The sequence below is a fragment of the Symphalangus syndactylus genome, chromosome 16 (genome assembly GCF_028878055.3).
Source record: "Symphalangus syndactylus isolate Jambi chromosome 16, NHGRI_mSymSyn1-v2.1_pri, whole genome shotgun sequence".
NCBI lineage: Eukaryota > Metazoa > Chordata > Mammalia > Primates > Hylobatidae > Symphalangus > Symphalangus syndactylus.
Window position 1 is genome coordinate 54,151,313 of NC_072438.2, and position 26,896 is coordinate 54,178,208.

Here is a 26,896-nt window from a genome sequence, read left to right on the forward strand (position 1 = left end):
TAGAACAACCAACGGAGAAATCACAGATTCAGCTTTCAGGAAAGAAGGGGTCCTTATAATCCTCTAATATTATCCAATCCATTCAGACCAAGGAACTACATGGGTTTTCCTAAAGGAGTCCAGTTGGATTTAAAGTTCAAGCCAGGATGCAAGAACATGTAGTTGATGTCAGAGAAGCTTGTCCCATGCCCCAGGCATAACTGAAATTCCAGATCCACTGAGGAAAGGAGGGTTGAGGGAGATTTTCAATCAAAGTTTTTATAGCCTGTATTTTAAAAGCCCATTTGTATGGACTAAAGATTGTTATTTGTCCCTATCCTTGGGAGAAGTGAGATCATTGTTGCCTGTTGTTGAATCCTCTCACCAATCCTTGTACACATTGTTCTAGTGAGCTGGCCAGTTATATAAAACATGATCACAGCAGGCAGAGTTTCCCAGCATGTAGCTATTGATAAAAGGTAACTGATTTCATTGACTTTACCTTCTAAAATTTGTCCTTTCTTTGAATTTGGCCTCCAGCAAAACTATGTTTTATGCTTGGGTTGTTTTCCTGTGTTCAGTGTCATGAAATATACTCTCCAGAGCTACAGAATCTCTCTCCTCTAAAGATGAGTCTGGAAGTCTGCAGTCAGAAGCTTCCCTTCCACAAAGCCTCACCCCCATCTCTCATCACCCGCAATCTTCTTTTTTGGCTTTGGCTTCATGTCCAGACTTCCCCTTTCAGTTTCCAGTGGACCCTGTGAGTTAATCCCTCCAGCCTCTCATTTATCTTAATCATGTTCCTTCTCTCTTTACTTTTATAAGTCCTATTCCTCATGTGACTGTGGGAAATTGTATTTCTTTCCTTTTACTCTAGCTTCTTTGAGCAACCTCTATTTCCCCAGATGCATGAAGTTGTATTTTAACTTATCCCTAAGTGCTTCTCTCCTGTCCAGTGGCATTTTGCTTTCCCCTTTGTCTCTGGCACATTCTCTTCCACCATTGGATTGGGCTTCTGCTGAGATTTTATGGAAGAAAGGCAGGCAGAATATCCCTCATATCCAATGAGGAAATAATAGAAGAAGATATAGAGAAAAGTGGACTGGAAACAATGAATCTTCATTGCTTTGATTTTCCAGAGGACGAAGGGACAAAAAAGGATAGATGTAAAAATTCCAAGTGTATTCTTTTAAAGAATGGAAGAATGTATGTGGAGAATTTGCATATTTATAAAGCTTTGTTCTTTAAGAGACAGTGCGACATTTTCAAGGAAGTTTCAGCCTCTGCCTTTGGAAGAAAACAAGACTGAGAACATGTTAGGAAAAGACTAGCTCAGGGATGTGACACGTGTTTTTCCAATTTTGTTCATGGCAGATATCACTAATAAGTGATAGCACTCTTTCCTGCTGGATCTGAATGCAGCCTCAGAATCCTTCACACAGCCTCAGAATCCAACTTCAGAGTTGGCTCTTGTTTGAAAAGTCATTTTCAATCATTTGACTATTGTCTCTTACTCTTTCTTTTTTTCTCTAAGATTTGTGTAGGAAGCAGTTTGGTACATGAAAACTTGTATATGAATACTTTATTAACCCGATAAATATTTGTTGGGCACCTGGTATGTACAAGACACTGTTTTAGTCACTTGAATAAAAGAGTCAACATACTATTCTATGATGTTTGCATTCCACTGAGAGAACTAGAAAATTTATTAAACAGAGAGAATTATTCGTGATGGTGATGAGATACTTCTCAGGTTTCCATGGTAGTAAGTGCCTGAGTGGGCACAACTTTTAGACTGGTTTGGTCTGCCTGTATGAGGAAGTGATACTTGAGCTAGGATACAAGTAATGAAGAAATGCTTATGTAGGAGGTCCAGGAAAAGAATTCCTGGCAGAGAGAATAGCACAGGTAAATCCCTGAGGAAAGAATGGATTTGGCACATTTGAGAAAAAGAATGAAGGTCCATGTTGCAGAATCAAAATGGCAAGAAGTAACCTTGGAGAACTATTCAGTGGGCAAACCATGTAGGACCTTACAGGTCATAAGAAACTTAGATTGTGTTGGAAATGCAGTGGGAAGTCATTGGAGGGAGTGGAAGGAGTCAATCTGATTAATTAGAGAGATGGCATGACCTGGTTTACATTTTTTAAGTCCATTTCCAATTTGCCTTAAGAATACTGCACTGGCAGCAAGCTGCCTTTTTTTTCTAAATGGGAAATGGGTTTAAGACCATCTGGCTGATTTCGGAAGATTGGATTGAGAATAGGGGAGGAAGCAAAGAGGGCAGTTAGATGGCTATCCAGCCATTCATAGAGACCGTTGATGATGAATTGGAATGAAGGGAGTAATTTAGAGAAAGAGAAATGGATGGAGTTGGAGAAGTTTTGGAACAGTACTTTCTGATCAGTAGGAAAGGAGAAGTTAGTACTACTGGCTGTATTTCAGCTAGATTTAAAATTTATCCTGTAATAAAGGCAACATGAGTTGAATAAACGTTCCTTCAAGGATTTTTTTCATCATGTTTACTTGTGAACCCATCACATTCAGTTACCCTTATCTTTACCTCTGTTGACAAATACCACTTGAAGAAATGGAGCTTTCTCTCAGACAAACAAATGTAAGTACTGGCTTGTGTTGTTTCTTTTCTTGGACCTTTGTTAATCTTACTCCCTCCCCATTATCTGCTTCATTTCTAGGCATACCTACCCCATACCTTCTGGATCACCTTATTGGATGCTTTTTATCAAAGCTTGGTCTGCTTCTTTGTGCCTTATTTTGTGAGTCTTTGTTCACTTAGTATATTTGTTATTAATGAATCAATGATGCTTCTTTGTACTTTGCCACCACTATCAGCATAAAGGAGGGCAGATTGCTCATATAATCAGGTTGATTATTAACTGACTAAATTATAATCTCCCCAAAAATATATGTTAGGTAATGGATTAAATTTAGATAGACATAGCTAGTTTGAGTCCTCTTAGGCCTCTTGTTAACCATGTACTGCTTAAAAATTTTTATCAACGACTTGAACAAAATTGGATGTCTGGCTATATAATTAGATTAGTCAAAAATCAGACAGCCTGGGCACAGTGGCTCACACCTGTAATCTCGGCATTTTGGGAGGCTGAGGCATGTGGATTGCTTGAGTTGAGGAGCTTGAAACCAGCTTGCGCAACACTGTGAGGCCACCATCTCTACAAAAAATTTAAAAATTAGCTGAGTGTAGTGGTGTGGACCTGTGGTCCCAGCTATTTGGGAGGCTGAGGTAGGAGGATTGCTTGAGCCCAGGAGGTCTAGGCTGCAGTGAACTGTGATTGTGCCACTGCACTCCAGCCTAGACAACAGAGTGAGACCCTGTCTAAAAAAAATCAGAGAGGCAATGCCAGAATAGTGAGTGCTGGGCTAATTCTACTCAAATGATATTCAGAGCATTAAATTTAAGATTCCATGAGTAGTGTCTCTAAAACTGTAAAACCTGTTTTGCAGGTAAAGAATGGAAGAAATGTAACAAAGCAAAGAATGTATGAACTTTAATTTTAGACAATTTAGGCTAACACCACACACAAAGCAGCATTGTATAGCTGCTCATCCACATACACCCTTCTCCTAAAGAAAACAACTGTTTTATCATGGGTGGTGTTAATAGAAGCACAGTATTAAGAATGAAAAAGATGATCATTTCTAAATTGACAATTTTTATTCTTTATTCAAATAAAATCATTTGAATTAGCCTTGCTAGAGTTTTCTGGCTATACTGCACTTCAGGAGAAATATAAACAAGGCAATCTGAAGTATATTCAGAATAGAATGAAGATGATGGTGAAACATGAGAAAATGGTGTCATGAGAGGAATAGTATAAGGACTTGAAGACAGATAGGAAAGGAGGGTATATTTTCCTAGGAAAGATAGTTATAATAGCTGCCTCAAAGATTTGTAGCTCTATTAAATAGAACAAATTTCTCTATACCTTGAAAAGCTAGAAGTGTGAGTAAGAGGTTACAGGAGGATCAATTATGATTCAGAATAAAGAGGAATTCCAGTTGAAAAAAAACTGAAGATTAGATGCCCTGTCTGGGAGAGAGTCAGTCTTTTACTTGTGAAAATGTTCAAGTTTATTTCAAATGGCCAGTTCACAGGGACCTTGTAGAAGGGACTCAAGCCTTGGTTGAGCTGTAGATAAAGTGATGTTACCCACATCAAGTTGCACAACTCTCCAGGATCATCTAATGTCCTCTCTTTGTAGACCTACCAGGGCTCAGATATTGACATCTTTGCATTTGGAAACCCCCTGAACACAGCTGCTCTGTTCATCATTCTCCTCCATCTGGTCATTGAAAGCAAGAGTTTGGTGAGTGGTTTTCTTGCCTCTGAAGTAGCCTGAAATCTTTTATGCTTGGGGATATGTCTTCTATTAGCAGTGACCCTGAAGATAAGTGGTCATGAGAAGAGTAATGAATCTATGGGAGAAGGGTGATCACAGCTACTCTGGGTGATCATTGAATGCCATTATGCTGAGGTTGATGTGTAGCTGGGGATAGTGGGAAACACCTGCCTTGCTCCCTTTGGTAGTATCAGTGGTGGAGGGTTCATGGAGATGTGAGACAGACTGGAGGGATATTTAACCTTCATTCTTCAAGACCAAGCTGATTACTTTCAGTAAAAATGAAAAAAGGTGTTGTATCATAATCCTGGTACAGTGACTTTAGGGATGATTTTACGCCTTCCTCATAATAGAAAAAATCTTTTTTGGCTCTCCTTTGGGTAAAACCCTTCAGTGGTTTCCCATCGTACTTAGAATAAAATATGAAAGCCCTAAGATGGTGCAGTGACGCTGTACTTCTCTCTTCAACCTCATTTCCTCATATTCATGGGCTGGAACCACCTTATCCCTCTTTCAGTTTCTTCAATACATTGAACTGATTACCACATCAGAATCTTGGCACTTAACATATCTTTTAACGGAGGTAATTTTCAGTCCCCCTTGTATCCCTGCACTTCACCCAACTCAAATGTTATTTTAAATTTCATCAAAAATATAATTTCCCCCAACAGCCTTTCCCTAACCACCCATTCTCTGATACCATTCTCTTGCTTTTACTCATAACTCTAATCATAATTCATAATTATTTATTTAATTATGTGATTATCTGAGACCAGGTGCAGTGACTCACACTTGCAATTCCAGAGTTTTGGGAGGCTGAGGTGAGAGGATCACATGAAGCTAAGAATTCAAGACCAGCCTGGACAACATAGTGAGACCCTGTCCCTACAAAAAATAACAAAACTAACTGTGTGTCATGGCACCTGCCAGCAGTCTCAGCCACTTGGGAGACTGAGGAGGAGGCTCACTTAAGCCCAACAGTTGGAGGCTGCAGTAAGCTATGATCATGCCACTGCACTCCAGCTTGGGAAACAGAGAGAAACCCTGTCTCTAAAAACAAAAACATGTGATTATCTTATTCATGTTTATCTTCCGCATTAGACTATGCTCTCCGTGAGGGTAGGGTCCATGCCTATTTTGTTCACCGCTGTATACCAGTGTTAAAGGGCAAGACTGGCACACAGCAGGTGCTCAAAAAATATTTGAATGGATAAATAAATGATTAAATAACCAGCTTTGGGGTTCAGTTTACCGTCCTGATAACATATGAATTTTAAATAGGAAATAGCTGAATAAGGTTATAGTTTAAAATATATGAAGTTATATTACAAAATTATTTATAACCATTTCTAAAGTAGGGCTGATTATTTTGGACATTATTTGCTTTGCTTATAATCATCTATAACAAAATCTTACAAGCTAAAATGTAGTAAAAGGTTAATATCTGCAAATACCAGATGAGTAGAGTAAAGGAAATTCTAGAACTGAAATATTTGGGATTGTTTTTATACCTATTCAATTTTTAAGCAATTGCATTGGTACTTTTGGTGGCCACCTGAGAAAATGCCAAAGGTTCTGACATTTATTAGTGTGCCAGAGGATTTAACACATAAAGTGTATCAGTTTGGGTTCACTGATTATGAGCAACATCATCTGAATAACCTGAAAAAATAGAGAAGTTATTAAAAAATATAATGAAGAACCATGACAGAACAAAATAAAGAAATGCAAAAATATCTGAGAAACCAGAGTGACTCTGGAGATGCACAGAGTAGAAACTAATGGTCAGGCTTGTCAGGATGGTCCTCTGGTCTGAACTGGCTCCATTCATTTTCTTTCTGCTCTTTCCCCACTGTGCCCCAAGTCTACTCTCTTGTGATGGAATCCTATTTCCCTAGCTTCAGTCACAGGCTTTGGCTAGGGGAGGAATATTTTGCTGAGACTGCATACAATGCTGGGTGTCCTCACCAAGAAAGGGAGTGAAAGCTAGAGTCAAAGATAAACAGAGACTGCTGTTTAAAGGATGCATCATTAGAGAATTGTTTCTTATGCTGGAGGATGCGTGGCTAGAGATCCTGGCCCTGCAGGTCTCTTGTTAGTAACAGCCAGCCATTCTGAAAGTGTAAAACTCTTTCCCTTCATGCTCTTATTCACCATCTCATTGCCACCTCCCACTTCCCTGTTGGTTTTTACCCAGTATTCTTTGACTTTCACTTCTTTGTATCAATTAACTTAAATGTATAAACTCTATGAAGTCACTATCTCACTTGCCAAAAGCATGTTTTTTTGTTGTTTTTTGTTTGTTTGTTTTTGTTGTTGTTGTTGTTTTTGAGACAGAGTCTTGCTCTGTTGCCCAGGCTGGAGTGCAGTGGCGCTATCTCAGCTCACTGCAAGCTCCGCCTCCCGGGTTCATGCCATTCTTCTGCCTCAGCCTCCCGAGTAGCTGGGACTACAGGCGCCCACCACCACGCCCAGCTAATTTTGTTTTTGTATTTTTAGTAGAGACGGGGTTTCACCATCTTAGCCAGGATGGTCTCAATCTCCTGACCTCGTGATCCGCCCGCCTCAGCCTCCCAAAGTGCTGGGATTACAGGCGTGAGCCACTGAGCCTGGCCAAAGCATGTTTTAAGAGATAAAAAATTGGAACAAAATGGCTCAAATAGAAGGAAAGACATTTGAGAAAGAAAAAAAAGGAATTATTGTTTTAGCAGCATGAAGACGTTAATGCAGGAGTTAGCTAACATTTTTCTAGTTGTTTGTACATTTTATTAAAAAATAAGCAGTCTATGTGACTCTTGTGAAGATATCTGCCATGGGGAAATACTTTGCAAGATTAGGAGAGAAAAGAAGAAAGTCTAATCTTATTTGAAAATTATAGCCCTAGAAAATAAAAGAGATTAATAAAAGCAGTGTTTCCCTAAAAAGCATGATATGCGCCACCAATAGTACACACCATGATTTTAGGTAGTGCTGTATACTGCACTAAATAACACTAAATACTACATAATGTGAAGGTAATTCTCTTTTCATACTTCTGATTATATCAAAGAGGTATCTCATTTGATGCTATTATGTGGTATCACAGTAATTCTTGCTAATTTCTCTTTATAACAAAGATTAATCAAACCCCAGACTCAGCTCTTTTATAACAGAGAATATTAATATTATGAAGTTGGTGCCAAAAAAATGCAATTATTTTTGCACCAACCTCATACATTTAAAGTAGGCATATACTTTTCTTCCTTTTTGAATTTAAATTTCTTTTTTTATTTCTAAAATTTTTATGGGTACACAGTAGGTGTATATATTTATTATGTACATGAGATGTTTTGATACAGGGATGCAATGTGAAATAAGCACATCATGGAGAATGGGGTATCCATCCCTTCAAGCATTTATCCTTTGAGTTACAAACAATCCTAATAGATCCTTTAAGTTATTTTAAAATATACAATTATTATTGACTATAGTCATCCCATTATGCTATCAAATAGTAGATCTTAGTCATCCTTTCTAATTTTCTTTTGTACCCATTAACCATCCCCACCTCCCCCGATACCTCCACTACCCTTCCCAGGCTCTGATAACCATCCTTCTACTTTCTATGTCCATGAGTTCAGTTGATTTGATTTTTAGATCCCACAAATAAGTGAGAACATGCAGTATTTGTCTTTCTGTGCCTGCCTTATTTCATTTAACATAATGACCTCTAGTTCCATCCATGTTGTTGTAAGGGATAGAATCTCATTCCTTTTTTATGGCTGAATAGTACTCCACCGTGTAGATATACCACAGTTTCTTTATCCATTCATCTGTCGATGAACACTTAGGTTGCTTCCAAACCTTGGCTATTGTAAACAGTGCTGCAGCAAACATAGGAGTGCAGATATCTCTTTGATATACTGATTTCCTTTCTTTTGGGGGTACAACCAACAGTGGGATTGGTGGATCATATAGTAGCTCAATTTTTAGTTTTTTGAGGAACCTCGAAACTGTTCTCCATAGTGGTTGTACTAATTTACATTCCCACCAACAATGTACAAGGGTTCCCTTTTCTCCACATCCTAACCAGTGTTTGTTATTGCCTGTCTTTTGAATACAAGCCATTGTAACTGGGGTGAGATGATATCTCATCGTACTTTTCTTTCTAGATAAAGTTACTTAATTAGTGAACCAATGTTAAGAAAAATAATACTGCAGCCGGGTGCGGTGGCTCACGCTTGTAATCCCAGCACTCTGGGAGGCCAAGGCGGGCGGATCATGAGGTCAGGAGATCGAGACCACTGTGAAACCCCGTCTCTACTAAAAAATAAAAAAAAAAAAATTAGCCGGGCGTGGTGGCGGGTGCCTGTAGTCCCAGCTACTCGGAGAGGCTGAGGCAGGAGAATGGTGTGAACCCGGGAGGCGGAGCTTGCAGTGAGCCACGATTGCGCCACTGTACTACAGCCTGGGCGACAAAGCGAGACTCCGTCTCAAAAAAAAAAAAAAAGGCTGGGCGCGGTGGCTCACGCTTGTAATCCCAGCACTTTGGGAGGCCGAGACGGGCGGATCCCGAGGTCAGGAGATCGAGACCACGGTGAAACCCCGTCTCTACTAAAAATACAAAAAATTAGCCGGGCGTGGTGGCGGGCGCCTGTAGTCCCAGCTACTCGGAGAGGCTGAGGCAGGAGAATGGCATGAACCCGGGAGGCAGAGCTTACAGTGAGCCGAGATCGCGCCACTGCACTCCAGCCTGGGTGACAGAGCGAGACTCCATCTCAAAAAAAAAAAAAAAAAAAAAAGAAAAATAATACTGCAAGATATACATGAATATGAAAGTAGCTAGGCTGTGGTATGACATGCAAACATTTACTTCTTGCTTATATAAAGTTGGCTGATATTCCAGACAGCTCTAGAAGCAACCGTCCTCTGAGAGAACTTCTTGGTCAGTATGGAAGGAAAGGAGACAGCTTGGAAAATTGCGGACCAGCTCTTACATGCTTCTAACTGGAAAGTTTTACATACCCCATGTACTCACATTTTATTAGTCAAAGCAAGACATATGGGCATGCTTAATTTCAAGGGAGCGTGGAAATGTGATCCACCTGAACACTTACTCAGGCAGGAGAATGACGGTATTCGTGATCAACAGTACTGTCTAATGCCTATTTGAGTGGCTTCAGTTTGAGGTTCACTGGGTTAAGGTATTACACTAACAAGGAAACAGACCAATGAGTGACTATATGAAAAAAATTAAGGAGAAGATCCAGACAACTCTTGGTGCATGGATAGTATAGAATAAACTAGTCAACAGAATTCCCTTTTGGCATTTGATTTACTTTAGTTTTACAGAATTCAAACAGTGATGTAATTCATTCACAAAAAATACTCCCATCTCCTTGATATCTTATATTTTGTTTGTTAAGGTTTGTTACACCATTCATCCAGTGCTTAGATGTGTTGTCTCTTTAATGGAGCAGATTTGTCCAGGTGGCAATACCGTATTAGTGACAGAGCATTCATTTCCTCTGCTCTTCTTGTCTTACAGACTTGGATTCACTTGCTGGTCATCACTGGTAGCATTTTGTCTTATTTTTTATTTGCCATAGTTTTTGGAGCCATGTGTGTAACTTGCAACCCACCATCCAACCCTTACTGGATTATGCAGGAGCACATGCTGGATCCAGTATTCTACTTAGTTTGTATACTCACAACGTCCATTGCTCTTCTGCCCAGGTATGGTATTTATTTTATCATTGAGAGAATAAATGGAATCATAGGCTAAGAATCCTTCAAGCAACCACACTACTAAGAATGGTTGGCAGGTCACCCTGTTTAGTAGTGAGAAAGTCAATTTGTGTCCTAGTTAAAATATTGTTTTTTAACTCTTTTATCAGAGAACAAAAGTGGCTTAAGCAAACCGAGAGACTGATTTATCTCTCATGAAAAAGTTTATCTGGTTGACAGTTTACAGGGATAGGGTAGCTTTGCTTCACAGGGTTATCTAAGGACTTAGATCCTTTTCTCTATCTTTTTACTTTGCTGTCTCCCAAGGGTCAGGCCCTTGTTTGGGTCCATTTCGTGCTGCCACAGTGGAATACCACAGGTAACTTATAAACAGAAATTTATTGGCTCACAGTTTTGGAGGCTGAAAAGTCTAATGTCAAGCCACCAGAAGATGTGACGATCCCGATTCCAAGATGGCACCTTGAACACTGCACCTTCAGATGGTGGAAGGGCAAAGAGGCAAAAGGGGATCGAACGCGCCCTCTTATAATGGCATTAATCTCACTCAGGAGGGCTCTGCCTTATCACCTCTTAAAGGTCCTATCTCTTAATATTGTAAAAACAGCTGCTAAATTTCAACATGAGTTTTGGAGGGAATAAACATTCCAACCATAGCAGCCCTCATCTCATGACGGAAAGTGACTCCTCAGCTGATCTTCAGCCCTGCTTGCCCCTGTATACAGGAATGGGAAAGCAGAGGGCAAGCAGCTTTGTTTTTATATTTTTGTTTGTTTGTTTGTTTTTCATGTAGTGGCATGAACCTACATATGTACATTGTAACTGAGTGGCTAAAATCTTGGAGTTTCTAAAAGGAAGAAAGGGAGACTGGGTGTTGAGGGACAAGTAGCAGTCTCTACTACAATCTGTAAGCACTGAACACTTTTCAACTTTCCTCCCTTATCTGAGTTCAGTTATTCCCCCAGTTCTAGTTTAATCTGATTTATAGTATTGTATGGGATGGAAATGACTAAGAAGAATACATGGGTTTTTAATATATAGATTCTTGGAACTCAGAACGCATCATCTCTGCAGTTTCACAAAATCTGTTTAGCTGAAAATATTATAACAAATAGTTATTCTGCTTTTTTAAACATAAATGAGAGTCATAATGGTAAGTTCGTGTTATTCTATAACAGCATCAGCAAACTGTGGCAAACAGGCCAAATTTGGCCTACTGTCTAATTTTGTAAATAAAGCTTTGTTAGAATATAGCCATACTCACTTATATATGATCTATGGCTGCTTTTGCAATACAACAGCAGAACTGAATAGTTCTAACAAAGTTTGTCTGGCTCCCAATGCCTAAAATATTACTATCCAGCCCTTTACAGAAAAAGTTTGCCTGCTCTGATCTGTAACTGTATCATATGGCACAATGGACACAATCCTTTGTTGCTGATGAATGTCTCTTCCAGAAATGCATAAGAAAACCCATCTGAGTTACTCAATGGTACTTATATATAACAATATCACTGTGAAACTAAGATACTTCTATAGTGCTCACTGCTATTGCCAGCTTCCAGATTAAAAACTGACAAGATGAACTTACAGAATTTCTGAAAAAACAATTACTTTAAGGTTTTAGCTTTAAAAATTCTGGGACTTTAACAGTATAGTTCTGGGCCGGGCGCAGTGGCTCACGCTTGTAATTCCAGCACTTTGGAAGGCCAAGGCAGGTGGATCACGAAGTCAGGAGATCCAGACCACAGTGAAACCCGTCTCTACTAAAAATACAAAAAATTAGCTGGGCGTGGTGGCGGGCGCCTGTAGTCCCAGCTACTCAGAGAGGCTGAGGCAGGAGAATGGCGTGAACCCAGGAGGCGGAGCTTGCAGTGAGCCAAGATTGCACCACTGCACTCCAGCCTGGGCGACAGAGCAAGACTCCATCTCAAAAAAAAAAAAAAAAAAAAAAATATAGCTCTAATATTATTGTGGTAAGCTAAAAAATGACTCCCTAAACGATTTCCATGTCCTAATCCCTGTAACCTGTAAATTTTATCTTATGTGGCAAGAAAAGAACTTTGCATAAGTGGTTACATTATGGATCTTGAGACAAAGAGATTAGTTATCCAGGTGGATCCTAAATGTAACCACAAGTGTCCTTATAAGAAAGAGGCAGAGGGAGATTTGACACAGAAGAGGAGAAGGCACTATGACTATGGGATCATGGATTCCTTAGCCACAAGCCAAGAAATGTCAGAAGCCACCAGAAGCTGGAAGAGGCAAGGAATAGATTCTCTACTAGAGGGTCCAGAGGGAGCACGCCCTTTCCAATACCTTGATTTTGGCCCAGTGAAGCTAATTTCATAATTTTTTGCCTTGAAAACATCGAAAGAATAATTTTTGTAATTCTAAGCTACCAAGTTTGTAATAACATGGTATAGCAGTCATAGGTAACTAATACAGATTTGGGTACTCAGAATAGGTTTCTGCTATAACAAATGCCTAAAACTGTGGAAGTGGCTTTGAAACTGGATAATGGGCAGAGGCAGGGTGAATGTTGGCACATAATAGAAAAATCCTCCTAGACTTCCTTACACAGGCTCTTGGTAGAAATATGGACATTAAAGTTGTAACCAGTGATCTTGATAGCTACATTTACTTATTAGTTCCAATATTTTATTTTAGATTTTCTACATATACAGTAATGCCATTAGCAAATAATGACCAGTGTGTTTCTTTCTTTCCAATACATAGGCACTTAATTTTTCTTATTGACCTGGCTAGGGAAGCTTGTCTTGTTTCTGATCCCAGAAGGAAAGGTTTCCATATTTCCCTATTAATTATGATGTTTTATATAGAATTTTATGACTATACCATTAACCAGCTTAAAGAAGTTCCATTCTATTCCTTTTCACATTTAAAACATGTATAAATTTGTGTATCCATTGAGATAAGATTTTATTATACTGTTAGTGTAGTAAATTACATTAATTGCTTTTATAATATGAAAACAATCTTGCATTCCTGAAAAATTAAGCGACTGTTGGTGAGGTTTCAGAAGAAAATGGAGAAGTCAGAGAAAGCCTGTATCATCAGATGTAGAGAATACATATATCATCATACACAGAAAGTTGCTAGAAATATGAATTTTCAAGTACACTGATGAGGAGTCGGAAGAAAATGAAGAACATGCTTGGGAATTTGAGAGAAGTGGATCTTTCAAATACTGGCAGAAAAATTAGCTAAATTGTGTTCTACAGTAATATGGAAAGCGGAATTTGTAAGCAATGAACTTGGATATTTGGCTGAGGAGGTTTCTAAGCAAAGTGTCAAAGGTGTGTCCTGATTTACTGCTTATAGTAAAATGTGAGAGGAAAGAGACTGAAGGGAAAACTGCTAAGCCATAAGGAACTTGGTTTAGGAAATTCTCAGTCTATCCAGATTGCAAAAGTTGCTAAAATTAGGAGATTGACTGTTAGTAGTATGCTCTGGAGAGAAGTCTGAGAGCATAGCTGGACAACCTTTCTGCTAGTGCTGAAGAGATTAGTTATGTGATTCCTAGATCTCCTCAACCATTGCAGTAGTAACCAGGAGAAGAAATGAGGTTATACAGGAAAGATCTGTGGTGGCATCTCTTATCTAGTGGCATAAATCCAAGTGACATACATAGGAGAGTCACAAGACTTTTGAGAATGTTATACCAGAAGAAACACTGCCAGCTTAGTCTAGAAAGGGACACATTTGTGGTACTTTGTTACAATAGCCATAGGAAACTGGTACAAATAGCATTTTTAACACTATGTGTTAGCACTCTGCCTGCTTTGTATGTATTGTCTCATTTAACCTAACATTAAACCTATGTAGCAACTATTTATATCTCTACTTTTATAGATGTTATTTAGTTTTGTTTTTTAATAAACACTTATATGGCAATTACTGTTTTCTAATTGCTTTACAAATATTAATTTATTTAATATTGTTTTATCTCCACTTCGTATTAGAGTTCGGTTACCCTCCCCCATTATTTCAGGAGCCAAGTGGCCACCAGACCCTTTCACTTTTTTAATTGGTTAGTATTTGGGGGGGTTTCCATAATGCATTTGAGATGAATTTAATTCTAATGATGTTCCTTGTCACCTAGGTTTGTATACAGAGTTCTTCAGGGATCCCTGTTTCCATCTCCAATTCTGAGAGCTAAGCACTTTGACAGACTAACTCCAGAGGAGAGGACTAAAGCTCTCAAGAAGTGGAGAGGGGCTGGAAAGATGAATCAAGCGACATCAGAGTATGCTAACCAATCAGCTGGCAAGTCAGGAAGAAGACCCATGCCTGGCCCTTCTGCTATATTTGCAATGAAGTCAGCAACTTCGTGTGCTATTGAGCAAGGAAACTTTTCTCTGTGTGAAACTGCTTTAGATCAAGGCTACTCTGAAACTAAGGCCTTTGAGATGGCTGGACCCTCCAAAGATAAAGAAAGCTAGATGCCCTCCTTGGAGTTGCAAGCATTCTTTCAAGGTTGGAAGAGGGATTTTGAAGAGGTATCTCTCCAAGCAAGAATGACTTGTTTTTCCATAAGGGACATGAGCATTTTACTAGGCTTGGAAGAGCTGACATGATGACCATTATTGTATGTTTGTATATACATTTGTGATAGAGGGCTAGAGTTTGACCTAGACAGAGTTTAAGGAAGTGAAATATTTAATTCAGAACCAAATGCTTTTGTAAAACTTTTTGGATTTTGTAAAAGCATTTTCATTCTCTTAGAAATTCAAATATTTTCAAGGGGACTCATTTGAGATATATTTATTTTACTAGGAGATCGTATATTCTAGGGAAATGCTTTAAATGGTCAGGCTCCAATCGGAATTTTTTTTATTAAGAAAAAAGTAGTTTTTAATACATTGGTTAGGACTCAGAGGAAATATGGAAAAAACGTTGTAGATGGTTAATTTACAGATAAAATCCCAAGAGCCTTTTAAACAACAAGGTACCTAAAATAGGGTATAATTATACTGCCTAAAATACAGTTAGTGCCTATTGATAGCTTTTTATTTCCTGTGGGAAGATGCTTTTGGTCTTCTGGCTGAAGATGTAGGCATACCTCTCTGCTCATTTCAATGTTTTCCTGAGGTGGAGCCTTCATTGGAAAGGGGAAAGAGGGATTCTAGGGTTTCATCAGGGACCAGGAATGCATTCAGGTTCCAATCAAGAGAAGACCTTTTATGAGATCTGCCTCTATATAGATGTTGTCAGTTAGGAAACTGAAGCCATAGGTCAGGCAGACATCAGCTCAGCCTGTAGCCCATTGGGCAATTTCCTGTATTTTAAAACTGACAATAGCCTGATCAAAGTGATACAATCAATTTCAAAACAATCTTCCAGAGACCACTTGAAGGTTCATAGTTTTTACAATACCCTGAGACTTTTCAGGTGTTGGAGCCTTTAAAATATGAGATATAAACAGAAACTAATACAAGTTGTTCTCTGGAGTTTTCTATGAGGTTCTTAGAAAAATTTGGTTTTAAAATACATCTGAGGACAGGAATGTCTATAGCAAGTTTACTGCTATTGCAAATCATGTATGCTGGCTTTAGTTGTAACAAAGAAACTACTTTACTCTAAGTAAGGCCAGGTGCTACTATAAAATCATATATTCCTGTTGAAGTTCTTTTGAAATCCTATCTCTATTATATTTGAAAGTTGTCAGCCACCAGTCATCCAGAATTTCCTTCCTGAATCTCCATGCTCATATGCAATGTCTACATTAAGGTCTTCTTAATGATTATTATTCTCAGGGTTTAGTTTTCTACCTTCTGCCTACTATTTTGGTCTGACATTTTTGTAGCCTTCTGTTGTTATTGCAAATAGTCTTTTACATAAGCTGATTTCTAGAACTTTCAAAATCTCACACAGCTAATGGAAGTTGCTTTCTGCTTTCTTATGACTGTTTTTATAAATAAACTGTTTCATAAATAATGTATACTGGAAAATTGTCATCACTCTTGTAAACATTTGCCAAATCCAACTGTAATTAGTACCTGAACTTAGAAGGACAGTCACAAAGCATGCCTTTTACCAGAATATGCCTTTTCTTATATGGAAAATCACTGATGTCATATCATTTATTATCCTCACAGCAGCTGGCATTCATTCTCTGAGATCGTCGTCTCCTGATAATAATTTAGAGATATGTTCACTTGTAAATAAAAAGGTTAGAATCTAAGGACAAAGAATGATCCAAAAATACTACAGAAAAAGAACAGTTTTCAATTTTCAGAATTGAATTATCTGTACATATGAATAGAGGAAAATACTGAGTGCTAACGTTACAGGGCCACAATCTCGTATCCACAGTTCCAAAATCTCCAAACCTCTGAAAACTGAAATATTTTTCATAAATTAGGCGTAACTTCTATGCCCTGAACAAATATAAAGCTATTTATGTACTTTGCTTAATGTAATTTTTCATATACTTTGCTACAAAAATATTAATATATTTCATTACTGAACGCTAAACTGTATTTCTTTTTAAAATTTGGAAAATTTTTAATTCTGAAACACAATCTAGACCTTAGGCTAAAGAGGTTGGGATCTGTATGAAGCCTTTAAATGGTCACATTTACAAGTCAATAACTGTTTTACATAAAGTTACCCAAGCTGATGTGATCTGGTGTTCAGTGTATTTCACCAAATTTGGAGGGGACCAAATATTATATCATTGCTCTCAGTAGATAAGAACATTGATTAATATATACATTTTGGGATATAATCTTATTACAAAAGATGTATAAAATAATTGTATTGGGTTCCCAAAACATACTCCAGATGTTAAAGATCTGTGTGCCCTTACCAGGACTAAAGTTCCCACTGGACACTTAATGGCCAATTTGAGACTATTAGCAACCTCTAATTTCAAACCAGTCAAGGAGCCATTGATCCTCTAAAAGAGCATGTACCTTTGAGTGAGATATAAGGGAGGTGAATTGTGATTGGTAAACAGGGTGCCAGCATGCTGTTATAGAAACAGAAACAATTTCTTAGGACTTGCCACCCATATCCATCCAAAAAAAACAGGTGATTAGACCATTACCATTTTATTTGTATTAAGAATTATTTAAAATAAGTATAATATGTATATTTCACTGAGCCTGAGTTGAGCAGGCTAAAAGTTGATACATTGAGTATGTAGCTACAACTGTAACAAAACTGACATATGTTCTTGAACTTTCATACAATCATGACCACAATTCAGTTGCTGGATTTCACACTGCAGGACAGGAGATGAATAGTATAGAAATTGCTAAAACTTTTTGAATTTCAAATATGTTTACACATAGAAAAGATACAAAAATACATGTATAAAATTGCAAGTAGTATCTATTTGGAATGCTGAGGCAGTCCAGGTTGCTGGTGGAGGTTAGTAGGGAATCCTAGTTGTTTAAAAGGCAAAATGGATGCCTGACTAATTAAATTAAGTATATATGAAGATTTGTGTTTTAAAGTTTTTAGTGGGGAAAAATACTTTTTACCACTAATTGCTTCAGAAATTGAGTTGCGTAAAGTGGCTTAGAGCTAAAAATCATTTCGAAAATTTTAATCACCAATGAAAAGAAACCAGATATTAAACATCTTTTGAGGAAAGTTACAAAATGTTTTCCTCCATGCAAAGTTTTACTGTGCTCGAAAATGTGCTTTTTATGACTTTGTTGGTATGGATGAACGCAAGAAAACTGAAAAATAAATTTAATTAAACGAGGGATACAAATTAATTTTCTTTTTAAAAAATTGCATCTCTCGTCTAAATTCTCTTTTGCAAAGTTTAATATCCAGTTCTTTGCCACATAAGTAAAACAAAATATTGCCCATAAGTATAGATCTAGTTGTTGCAGTCTCAATCAGCCAACTCATATATCCTGAACAAACCCAGCTATGAGGAAAGTTCTATAGAGACTCTTCTATAAAATTACGATCTTGATATACATCTAGAATGGGAGTCCTATAATGTCAAGTGTTAATATTGATATCTAAAGAACTTTACATTCAATATGTCTTGCTACCTAAATGGATGACATTGGTCTTTTATTGCTGTCTTTTATCAGTTCTCAGAATTATGCAAACATTAGAAGGGTAATAGTAAATACTTTAAATGTGTAAATTATCTTGGCTTTTAATAAATCAAATGACAAGTTACTGGGTTCAGCACACCAACATGGCACATGTATACATATGTAACTAACCTGCACGTTGTGCACATGTACCCTAAAATTTGAAGTGTAATAAAAAAAATTGTGGGGTATAAAAAAAACAAAAAGCAAGTCTCCAATGTTATCACTGAAATTTACCACTATGCACTGAGCTTGAGAAACAAAAACTGGCAGAGATAATTAATCAGCCTAAATCTCTATGTCTTTTTTTGTGATAGGATAAAAGAGAACATTCCATAACCTGTTACTGTAGCGCCTGCATGATTTTAAATCTCTCCAGAGTCAATAATTTTGTGCTGCAGTCATGGTTAGGCCTGGCAAAAGAACAAAGTCTGCTTTGCTTTGCTTTTGTAAAGTCTTTCATTGAACTTGAAATAACAGAAAAATGAAGGTGAAAAAATAAGTTGAAAAAAATTAGTCCAAAACAAACATGCAAACTTGCAGTGCACGATTGAGCATTTCTGTCCATGAAAAGTGCTTCTGTACAGCTCTCTGCAGGAAGCTCTTCACAGTCAAGAAGGCCATTTTCTTTTAGTGTAGCTGGCAAAAGTCTCTGATCATCCTTGTAATTAGTTTAGGAGAAAGGTCTGGATGTAAATCTGTCTTTTAATCCATTCGACAAAATATGACACATTACTATAAACGCCAGGCCCTAGGACTTTGGAAAAGCAGACAGAGCCCCATGAAGTTAATCCAAATAATGTCCACCGTCCTCCAGGCTTCTCACAAACAAGAGGCCCACCGCTGTCGCCCTGCAGTGAGTAACAATGGGAGTTAGGAACTGGCATTTCAGGGCCGTAATGTGTGTCCATGCTATCCTGAGGATACAATAAAGCTAAACGCAGATTAACCAACTCGGAAAGTTTCAACAAAGCTTTCCTTGTCAGCCTGTGGAGGAATTCTGCTTTCCACTGTAAAAATAGAACTTTCAAATAAACATCTTGAACTCTGATCATTGAAAGGGTGGAGTGGCTTGGGAAAAAATTATATTTTTCCCCTAGGAAATTACCTTTTTCGGGCATTTTCTGCACTTATAAAAATATGTCATAAAGTTTTTAAAACGTATCAGAACTAATTACCTCAAAATTGACCTCATTCTAATTTAAGCTTGACTTATCTTATGACTGTGGAAAGTACCCAAAATGGAATAAAGATCCCCCACACACATAGTACTGCAAACATATTCTAAAATATCTATTTTCAAGATTCTTGCTTTGTGAATGAATACATTAAGTATAACACAATTTGGGGTCCCTTACTACACTTCTTAATAGTTCTTAGGACTTTTTAATGTGGCATAGTTGAATACAAAATAAGACCACTTAAAATTATTTATAATGAATCATTAATAGCCTGTATTTTATTTCATATATATAGGGATTTTCATTCATGATATTTAAGGATTCCAGGTGAATTATATTGTTTTTCTCCCAAATATAGTTAATGATAAAATGCTATGGCATTAGAGATAGCAATACTTGCTACATCTGAAAACAAAGGTGTATTCTGCACTGCCTCAAAAAAGAAGAGCTGATATCATGGAAAATAAAAAAGTAAATACGTGAATTCATTGTGGAAGGTTCCAACTACTCCTGGACCTACAAGACTTTCAAAATTAGAAGCATATCTATGGTCTTCCTACTTGGTATTGTTGAAGAACATAGGACTAATGTTTCTTGATCCTCTTCTAAACATTTTCCACATATTAGCTCATTTAATCTTTACAAAATACCTAAGAGTTTATATTATTTATTATATCTGTTTTGGAGATGATGAAACAGAAGCACAGGTTAAATAACTTATTCATTGGCAGAGGCTGGATTTGAATCCAGGCAGTCTGGTAACAGGATTCCAACTCTATAACTATTAGGCTACCCTGCTTCTTAGGAATATTAGTGAATATTATTGCTATGAAAGAGAAATTAGGCCTGGCGTGCTGGCTCACACCTGTAATCCCAGCACTTTGGGAGGCTGAGGCGGGCAGATGACTTGAGGTCAGCTTGATCAACATGATGAAACCCTGTTCTACTCAAAATACAAAAATTAGCCAGGTGTGGTGGTGGAAACCTGTAATCCCAGCTACTCCAGAAGCTGAAGCAGGAGAATCGCTTGAACCCAGGAGTTGGAGGTTGCAGTGAGCTGAGATCATACCACTGCACTCCAGCCTGGGAGACAGAGTGAAACTCCATCTCAAAAAAAAAAAAAAAAAAAAAAAATGAGGAAGAAGAAAGAGATTAAAATTTTGGTTGTGCTGTATGCTTTTGTGTAAGTGATGATCTTTAAATTTGTAACTTTCCAATACCCTAAGCCAAAATCATAAGCATAGAACTTGCAAGGAGCTGAATTTTTCTGCCTAAGAGCCTAATTGAATTTTTTTTAAAGCAAAATTTCTTTGTTACATGTATATAATGCTTAGACAAAAAAGAAAAATTTCCTGGAAACATTTCACAAATTATTTTCACAAATTTGTTTTCACACATTTCATATACATAGGGTATTTCATTCTTGATCTCTCCTTATATAAAATAAATAAGATGCTCGGCTATTGAAGTGGAACTATTATGTCAGAGGGTGATTAAAATGGAACATGTTTAGAATGTCAGCACATTTTCACTTCCAGATCAGAACATTTAATAAAATAATTATTTAGCATCTACTCTTTGCAAAGTTCTGTGCCAGTGTATAAACAAACGAATAAGGCACTGTTTTTGTCCCAGAGCAGCCAAAAGTCAGCTTGGGTAACAAGAATAACTTCACATGAAAGCGAAATCTAATGGCTAGAAAGAGGAGGTCAAAGGAATGAGTGATGACTTCCAGGTGGAGAGGAATAAAAAATGCCTTTCTGAGATGTAGGTTTTGAGTTAGGCTTAGTGAGTCAGGTAGGCACTCCATTAAGTGCAAAATGAAAGGTGAAAAGCAAGCAATTAAAAATGAAAAGGAGACTACAGCTAAAGACACAACTGATCTGGTCTGTTCTTTTGGTCCTCTTTGTAATATTGGGCTTGAAACCAACATTTATATTTGACTTCAGTATTGGTTTATAGATTGTCACGGAGTAACTCACACTTCATTATGTCCTGTTGATACAATTAAGGAAAATAATATATGTCATATAATAGAGGTTTAAGTAGAAAAATTTGCTTCTGATATAGTAAAAAGTAAGTTTTGTTTGTTTTGTTTTCTACCTGAAGTTGTGTTAGAGAGTATCTGGTATGCATTTAGTATACCCACACCACTGAACTCCCACTACTAAAGAAGTTGGCAAGACCTGGTTCCTATTAGGTGTCATGATAAGAACATGCCCATGCCTGTGTCTGTGGGCCTTCAGCTCTCTGTCAAGGAATCATCTCTCTTCCCCTCCTTTAGCAGCTGCCAAGACATGATCTTGAACATGTGCCAAGAGGTGCTAGTTTTTGGTAAACCTCCAAATGACATTGGAGAGAGGAAGAAATGTATTTATATTAATCACTGCTGCCAGACTGCCTGGTTTCATATCCTCAGTCTACCACCTTCATGCTGGCTGATTTGGGGCAAATTACTTAACCTCCTGTATTCTTGATCTGTTTAGGGAAAATAAAGACACTGCCATATGGGTTGATTGTGATAATTAAATGAGTTATTAGAAAGCGTTTTGCAGAGAGCCCAAACCACAATAAGCACTAAATTGATAGATGTTAATATTGGTGTAATTACTATTCATTGAATGGCTAAGTATGTGCCAGATATCATATACAGATATGTGAAAGATATGGGCTTCCAAATACATTAATTTAGTTAATCCTCATGGACAGAATTAGTCCCATTTTACTCATGAGAAAGCTATCTAGAGAGGTTAAGAACTTCCCCGGGTTATACTGGTCTTACTGGCAGAGATGACCTCCAACCCAGATCTTTCAGGCTTCAAATCCTGTGCCCCACACCCACATCATGCTGCCTCCTACAACACTCTACTTTGGGCCTGGGAAATCAAACCCCGTCCTCCTGTAGAGAAGGAAAGGATTCCTTTACCACTGCCCACCTCAGCAGGATGACTTGCAGCCATGAGGCAGAAAGGAGGGTGGTCTCAGCCAAATGCCAAGAGAGCTGTCTGCCTCTCTCTTTCCCATGACAACTGTCTAAGGAATCACCACAGGGCCATTGTCAATACACTGATTTTTCCATTCTAAAATGGATCATCAAAAATATAATTTATTTGAATTGAGTTAGTACTTAAGAGCACTGTTGTATCTTTTCTTCATTACTAAACTGTAGGAGGCAATTTACTCCAAAGCAGTAAAATAACAAAGGTGCCTCACAGCAGCATTGTATAATAACTGTCTTCCCCAGTTTTTGTTACAAGCTTATTTGAGCACTTGCACTTTTCCCTCCTTTCCTGGGAGCCAGGCCAGTATACTGTTCGATGTGTGTCTATTAAGTAAAAATAAAAAGGCACCTCTACACTATTATGTTAATGTGTTCTACAAACTCTCATGGCCATAAATCCTGAGTATCTAAAGGTTGAGTTCAGTGACATTTGAGGACATGCTGGCATCGAGTGAGGGCCCAGACAACACCAGTGTGATGACCCCTAAGACAGAGGAAGTCCTGTCTCACACCCTGGAAGTTGGGGTGTTGATGTGTGCCTTCCTGCCATCACCCGAATGGCTGACAATGTCCTTTCATGCCTGCCCTGCTTCCCCAGGGCAGCCAGGTGGAAGCCATGGTTACTACCAGCTCCTCTTAGAACCTCATTTATCCTAGCCACTAAAATGGTTGAATGAGATGAACAGGAAAAATTGTTTTTCTCCTGTTGCTGACCAAGGGTGATGTTCCCCATATAGTAGATGAGACAGTAGAAGGCACCCTGAATAAAGAGGATGGGTGTAATTATGGGGATTGCTTGTGTACCTGCTGCAGGAAAATGTGCTGTTAATAATTAAACATTTGGCAACAAACGATTTTCAAAAAATGTTTCCAAAGAGCCATACGTAATAATGAGTTTATAGGAATCCACTGAAGTTATTGTTGAACTGAATCTCCTTGTTAACCAGAAGGCAACTTACCATGCATGAATCAACTGTGCCAAACTCATAGCCAGCACATATCATCCGAGTGGTGATGGTCTTCATGTCAAAGTAGGACTGACAATGTTCCAGAGAAATAATGCGGACCTCTCCCTCTTGCAGCTTAAATGGCACTGAATTTTTAAAAAACAAGAATATATATGTGATGATAAAATGACTCAAAAGTGAGGCTAGTGAGGCTAAATATGAAATGCAAATATAATATAAATATTTTTATACCAAGAGAGGCATATTCTTTACTTGAAATGTCATTTTAAAGACATGGCTGGTTTGGAATCAGAATTTTCTAGTTAGAAGCGTTCATAGCAATTATCCAGTGAAACTCCTTTATTTTATTAATGGGGAAACCGAGGCCCAGACTGGTTAAGTAAGTTGGTTCATCCTTACCATATGCTACAACCAAAACAATAGCTACTACAAAGAAAAGAAAAAAATCAAGCCAGAGCTCTGCTGGCTGCCAGATAGGAGGCTGCCAGCTCGGCGTCAACTCAGCATGATAGTCCTGCTCTGCTAAAGTAGAGAAAACCTGTTCTATCTAACAGGGAAGGGTTGTCCTATTGTTGATGAAAAGAATATGTCTCAATATGTGCCCCAGCAGCCATTACTTGATGTAAGAACCTCTAATCCTAGAGGATATGACAGAGAGATATCAAAAAGCACAAAGCCACCCCTTGGTATTGGCAGAGAGAATATGTGAATTCCATCTTGCTTAAAAGTTCTTGAAGAATGACAATGGATTTCTTCAAGCAAGACAGCGTGAGTCTTTCACTGTTTAGCCATTCTGCAAAATTATACACACTGTTCTTCTTTTAAACAGTGATGGTGAGGCATCACTGGGTACCTTATTGGAAGAAAGAGCCATTTTTAGGAAAATCAATGTGATGCAGACAGCGGATGTTTCATAGGTTGTCAAAAGAATAAGAATAATAGCCAACATTTATTGGGCACTACTGGGTCTCACTGCCTTTAATCTTTACAATACTCCTGCTATTTTTTTCCATTTTATAGTAAGCTTGAAAGTTGTATAGTCAGATCAATCAGGTCTTTCTGACTGAATTCAGCAGACCTTTGCTTTTTTTTTTTTTTTTTTTTTTTTTTTTTGATACAGGGTCTCATTCTGTCACCCAGGCAGTGGTCACTTGCTCACTGCAGCCTCCACCTTCCAGGCCCAAGAAATCCTCCCACCTCAGCCTCCCAAGTAGCTGGGACTACAGGTACACACCCCCATGCGAAGCTAATTTTTTTTTTGTAGAGACAGAGTTCCACCATGTTGCCCAGGCTGGTCTTGAACTCCTGGGCTCAATTCATGCTATACTACATGTGTGGAGTGTGCATTATGTTGCACTATTGCTCTGAGTTCAATATGGATATTGTAGGAGGAAGCAGAAACAATATCAAGCATATTCTGCTCTTAAATTAAAGAATTAATCTTAGCTTTGAAAAAAAAAACAGATGCATAGGAATGGTGACAGCATGTCTAACATTGCCTTCAAAATTGTTACATGTGAGTTTTTTTGAAAAAGTCATTGACTTCTGCCTATTGAATTTCCTTTCCATTCTGTAATTGATGAAATAGAAAAGAAACTCAACGTAACTCAAACCTTATCTGACTAAATTTTAAGAAAAAATTCCTTCAAATATACAATTTCTAAGGCCAATAACAATGCCAATATACATTATTATTCTTGAAAGCCATGGCATTATACTTGATATGGACAGAGTAGGTAGCACTTACAGTTTTTTGTCTTTTTTTTAAGTCTCAGGTGGGTGGATTACCTGAGGTCAGGAGTTTGAGACTAGCTTGGCCAACATGGTGAAACCCTGTCTCTACTAAAAATACAAAAAAAAAAAAAATTAGCCAAGCGTCATGGCACATGTCTGTAATCCCAGCTACTCGGGAGGATGAGGCAGGAGAATCACTTGAACCTGGGAGGTGGAGGTTGCAGTGAGCCGAGATCATGCCACTGCATTCCAGCCTGGGCGACAGAGCGAGACTCTGTCTCAAAAACAAACAAATAAACAAACAAACAATTATTATTCTAAATTAGTTCAAACTGAATGAGAGAGTCCATTGTAGGGGTTGAGAGTAAATACAGAGTACATATTTTAAATTTCTATGTGTTTTATATGTTAAGTCATCTACAGAGCCAAACTATTTTAATCAATTTAAATAGTCAAATAGCAAATCAATATACTTTCTTGAAGGACTTATAGGTTGTACTACAGATGTTGATAAGCCCAAATCATAACATAGAATTGGAAATATGACCATGCAGCTTGACTGCAGAGATTCCCAGTGGCTGTCTCTATCATTGGGCTATCTGCAGGCAGATAGAGAGAGTCCAAAGCACAGTTCAGTGACAGGTCTTCTCCTGCCACAAGGAAGCTCCAAAACATTAATAGTAGCTCCCCAGAGAGAGATTCTGAAGTGTGGAGAGGGATTTTTGAGATTGCATCTGAGCTTGGCCGTTTTAAATGCCATGGTTCATTAATGTCTATGATTTGCACAGCAGATGAAGTGTGACACATCGCTAAGTATTTACCATTTGTGGCTATATTTTTCTAAGAGAAAAGGGGAAATTATGGCCAAAAGCTACCTAGCTTTTGGGTCTAGGTACTGGGTCTCATTCTGTTACCCAGGCAGTGGTGAGATCTTGGCACACTGCAGCCTCCACCTTCCAGGCTCAAGAAATCCTCCCGCCTCAGCCTCCCAACTGAGGAACACAATGTTTCTCAGGCTCCTGAAGATCCTGGCTGATATGGTTTGGCTGTGTTCCCACCTAAATCTCATCTTGAATTGTAGCTCCCATAATCTCCACGTGTAATGGGAGGGATATGGTGGGAGGTAATTGAAACATGGGGGGCAGTTACCCTATTGATAGTGAGTTCTCACGAGGTCTGATGGTTTTATAAGGGGCTTTTCCCCCTTTTGCTCAGTACTTCTCCTTGCTGCTGCCATGTGAGGAAGGACATGTTTGCTTCCCCTTCCGCCATGATTGTAAGTTTCCTGAGGCCTCCCCAGCCCTGCAGAACTGTGAATCAATTAAACTTATTTCCTTTATAAATTACCCAATCTCAGGTATGTGCTTATAGCAGCATGAGAATGGACTAATACACTGGCTTACTTTTATTGCCCATGTGGCCCCAGCCTGTGATATAGCAGTATGTGTCAGGCTCTAGCCACTGCTCCGGGCTGGGCAAGCAGACAGGCCGGACGTAGCCAGTCTCATTGATGTCTTCACTCAGCTCAACGATGCTGATGTCATAGTCCACCACTGCTTGACTGTAGCGGGGATGCAGGATGATGGTCTTCACAAAGCGTGTCTGCATGAACACTGATGGATGGTCTAGATTGTTGATGCCAAGCACCACTTTCCAAACTGCAGCATTCTCTCTCCTAAAATTATAATTCAAGAGCTATTGGCATCTTAAACTCTAGTTTATCATGTGAAATTCATATGTAATTTTAAAACATTTTATTTATGTAAATAATGGCCATTTTCATGCCCACCTCTCAATGTATTCATATAAGTGGCATTTATATAATAGCCTGAGTGAT

At 38.2% G+C, this 26,896-nt stretch overlaps 2 protein-coding genes across 11 annotated transcripts in view; one reads left to right on the forward strand and one right to left on the reverse strand.

The window, feature by feature from the left end:
- The window catches only part of ATP10D (ATPase phospholipid transporting 10D (putative)), a 110,377-nt gene extending 94,331 nt beyond the window's left edge, over positions 1 to 16,046 (forward strand). For 6 of the 9 annotated variants that reach the window (XM_055246555.2, XM_055246556.2, XM_063619490.1 and 3 more), the window contains 4 exons: positions 2,676 to 2,756; positions 4,224 to 4,328; positions 9,889 to 10,076; positions 14,212 to 16,046. In XM_055246555.2, the coding sequence (XP_055102530.1) occupies positions 2,676 to 2,756; positions 4,224 to 4,328; positions 9,889 to 10,076; positions 14,212 to 14,551 (714 nt within the window). In that variant the 3' untranslated portion in view covers positions 14,552 to 16,046. Of the gene's footprint in view, positions 1 to 2,675; positions 2,757 to 4,223; positions 4,329 to 9,888; positions 10,077 to 10,878; positions 10,993 to 14,211 lie in introns of all 9 variants that reach the window. The other 3 variants (XM_063619491.1, XM_063619492.1, XR_008651819.2) reach the window with 2 other exon arrangements.
- A 1,102-nt stretch (positions 16,047 to 17,148) lies between these two features.
- CORIN (corin, serine peptidase) overlaps positions 17,149 to 26,896 on the reverse strand; it is a 257,414-nt gene continuing 247,666 nt past the window's right edge. For both annotated transcript variants that reach the window (XM_055246563.2, XM_055246562.2), the window contains 3 exons: positions 26,463 to 26,734; positions 23,317 to 23,450; positions 17,149 to 19,026 (listed from right to left, as the gene is read on the reverse strand). In XM_055246563.2, the coding sequence (XP_055102538.1) occupies positions 18,844 to 19,026; positions 23,317 to 23,450; positions 26,463 to 26,734 (589 nt within the window). In that variant the 3' untranslated portion in view covers positions 17,149 to 18,843. The remainder of the gene's footprint in view (positions 19,027 to 23,316; positions 23,451 to 26,462; positions 26,735 to 26,896) is intronic.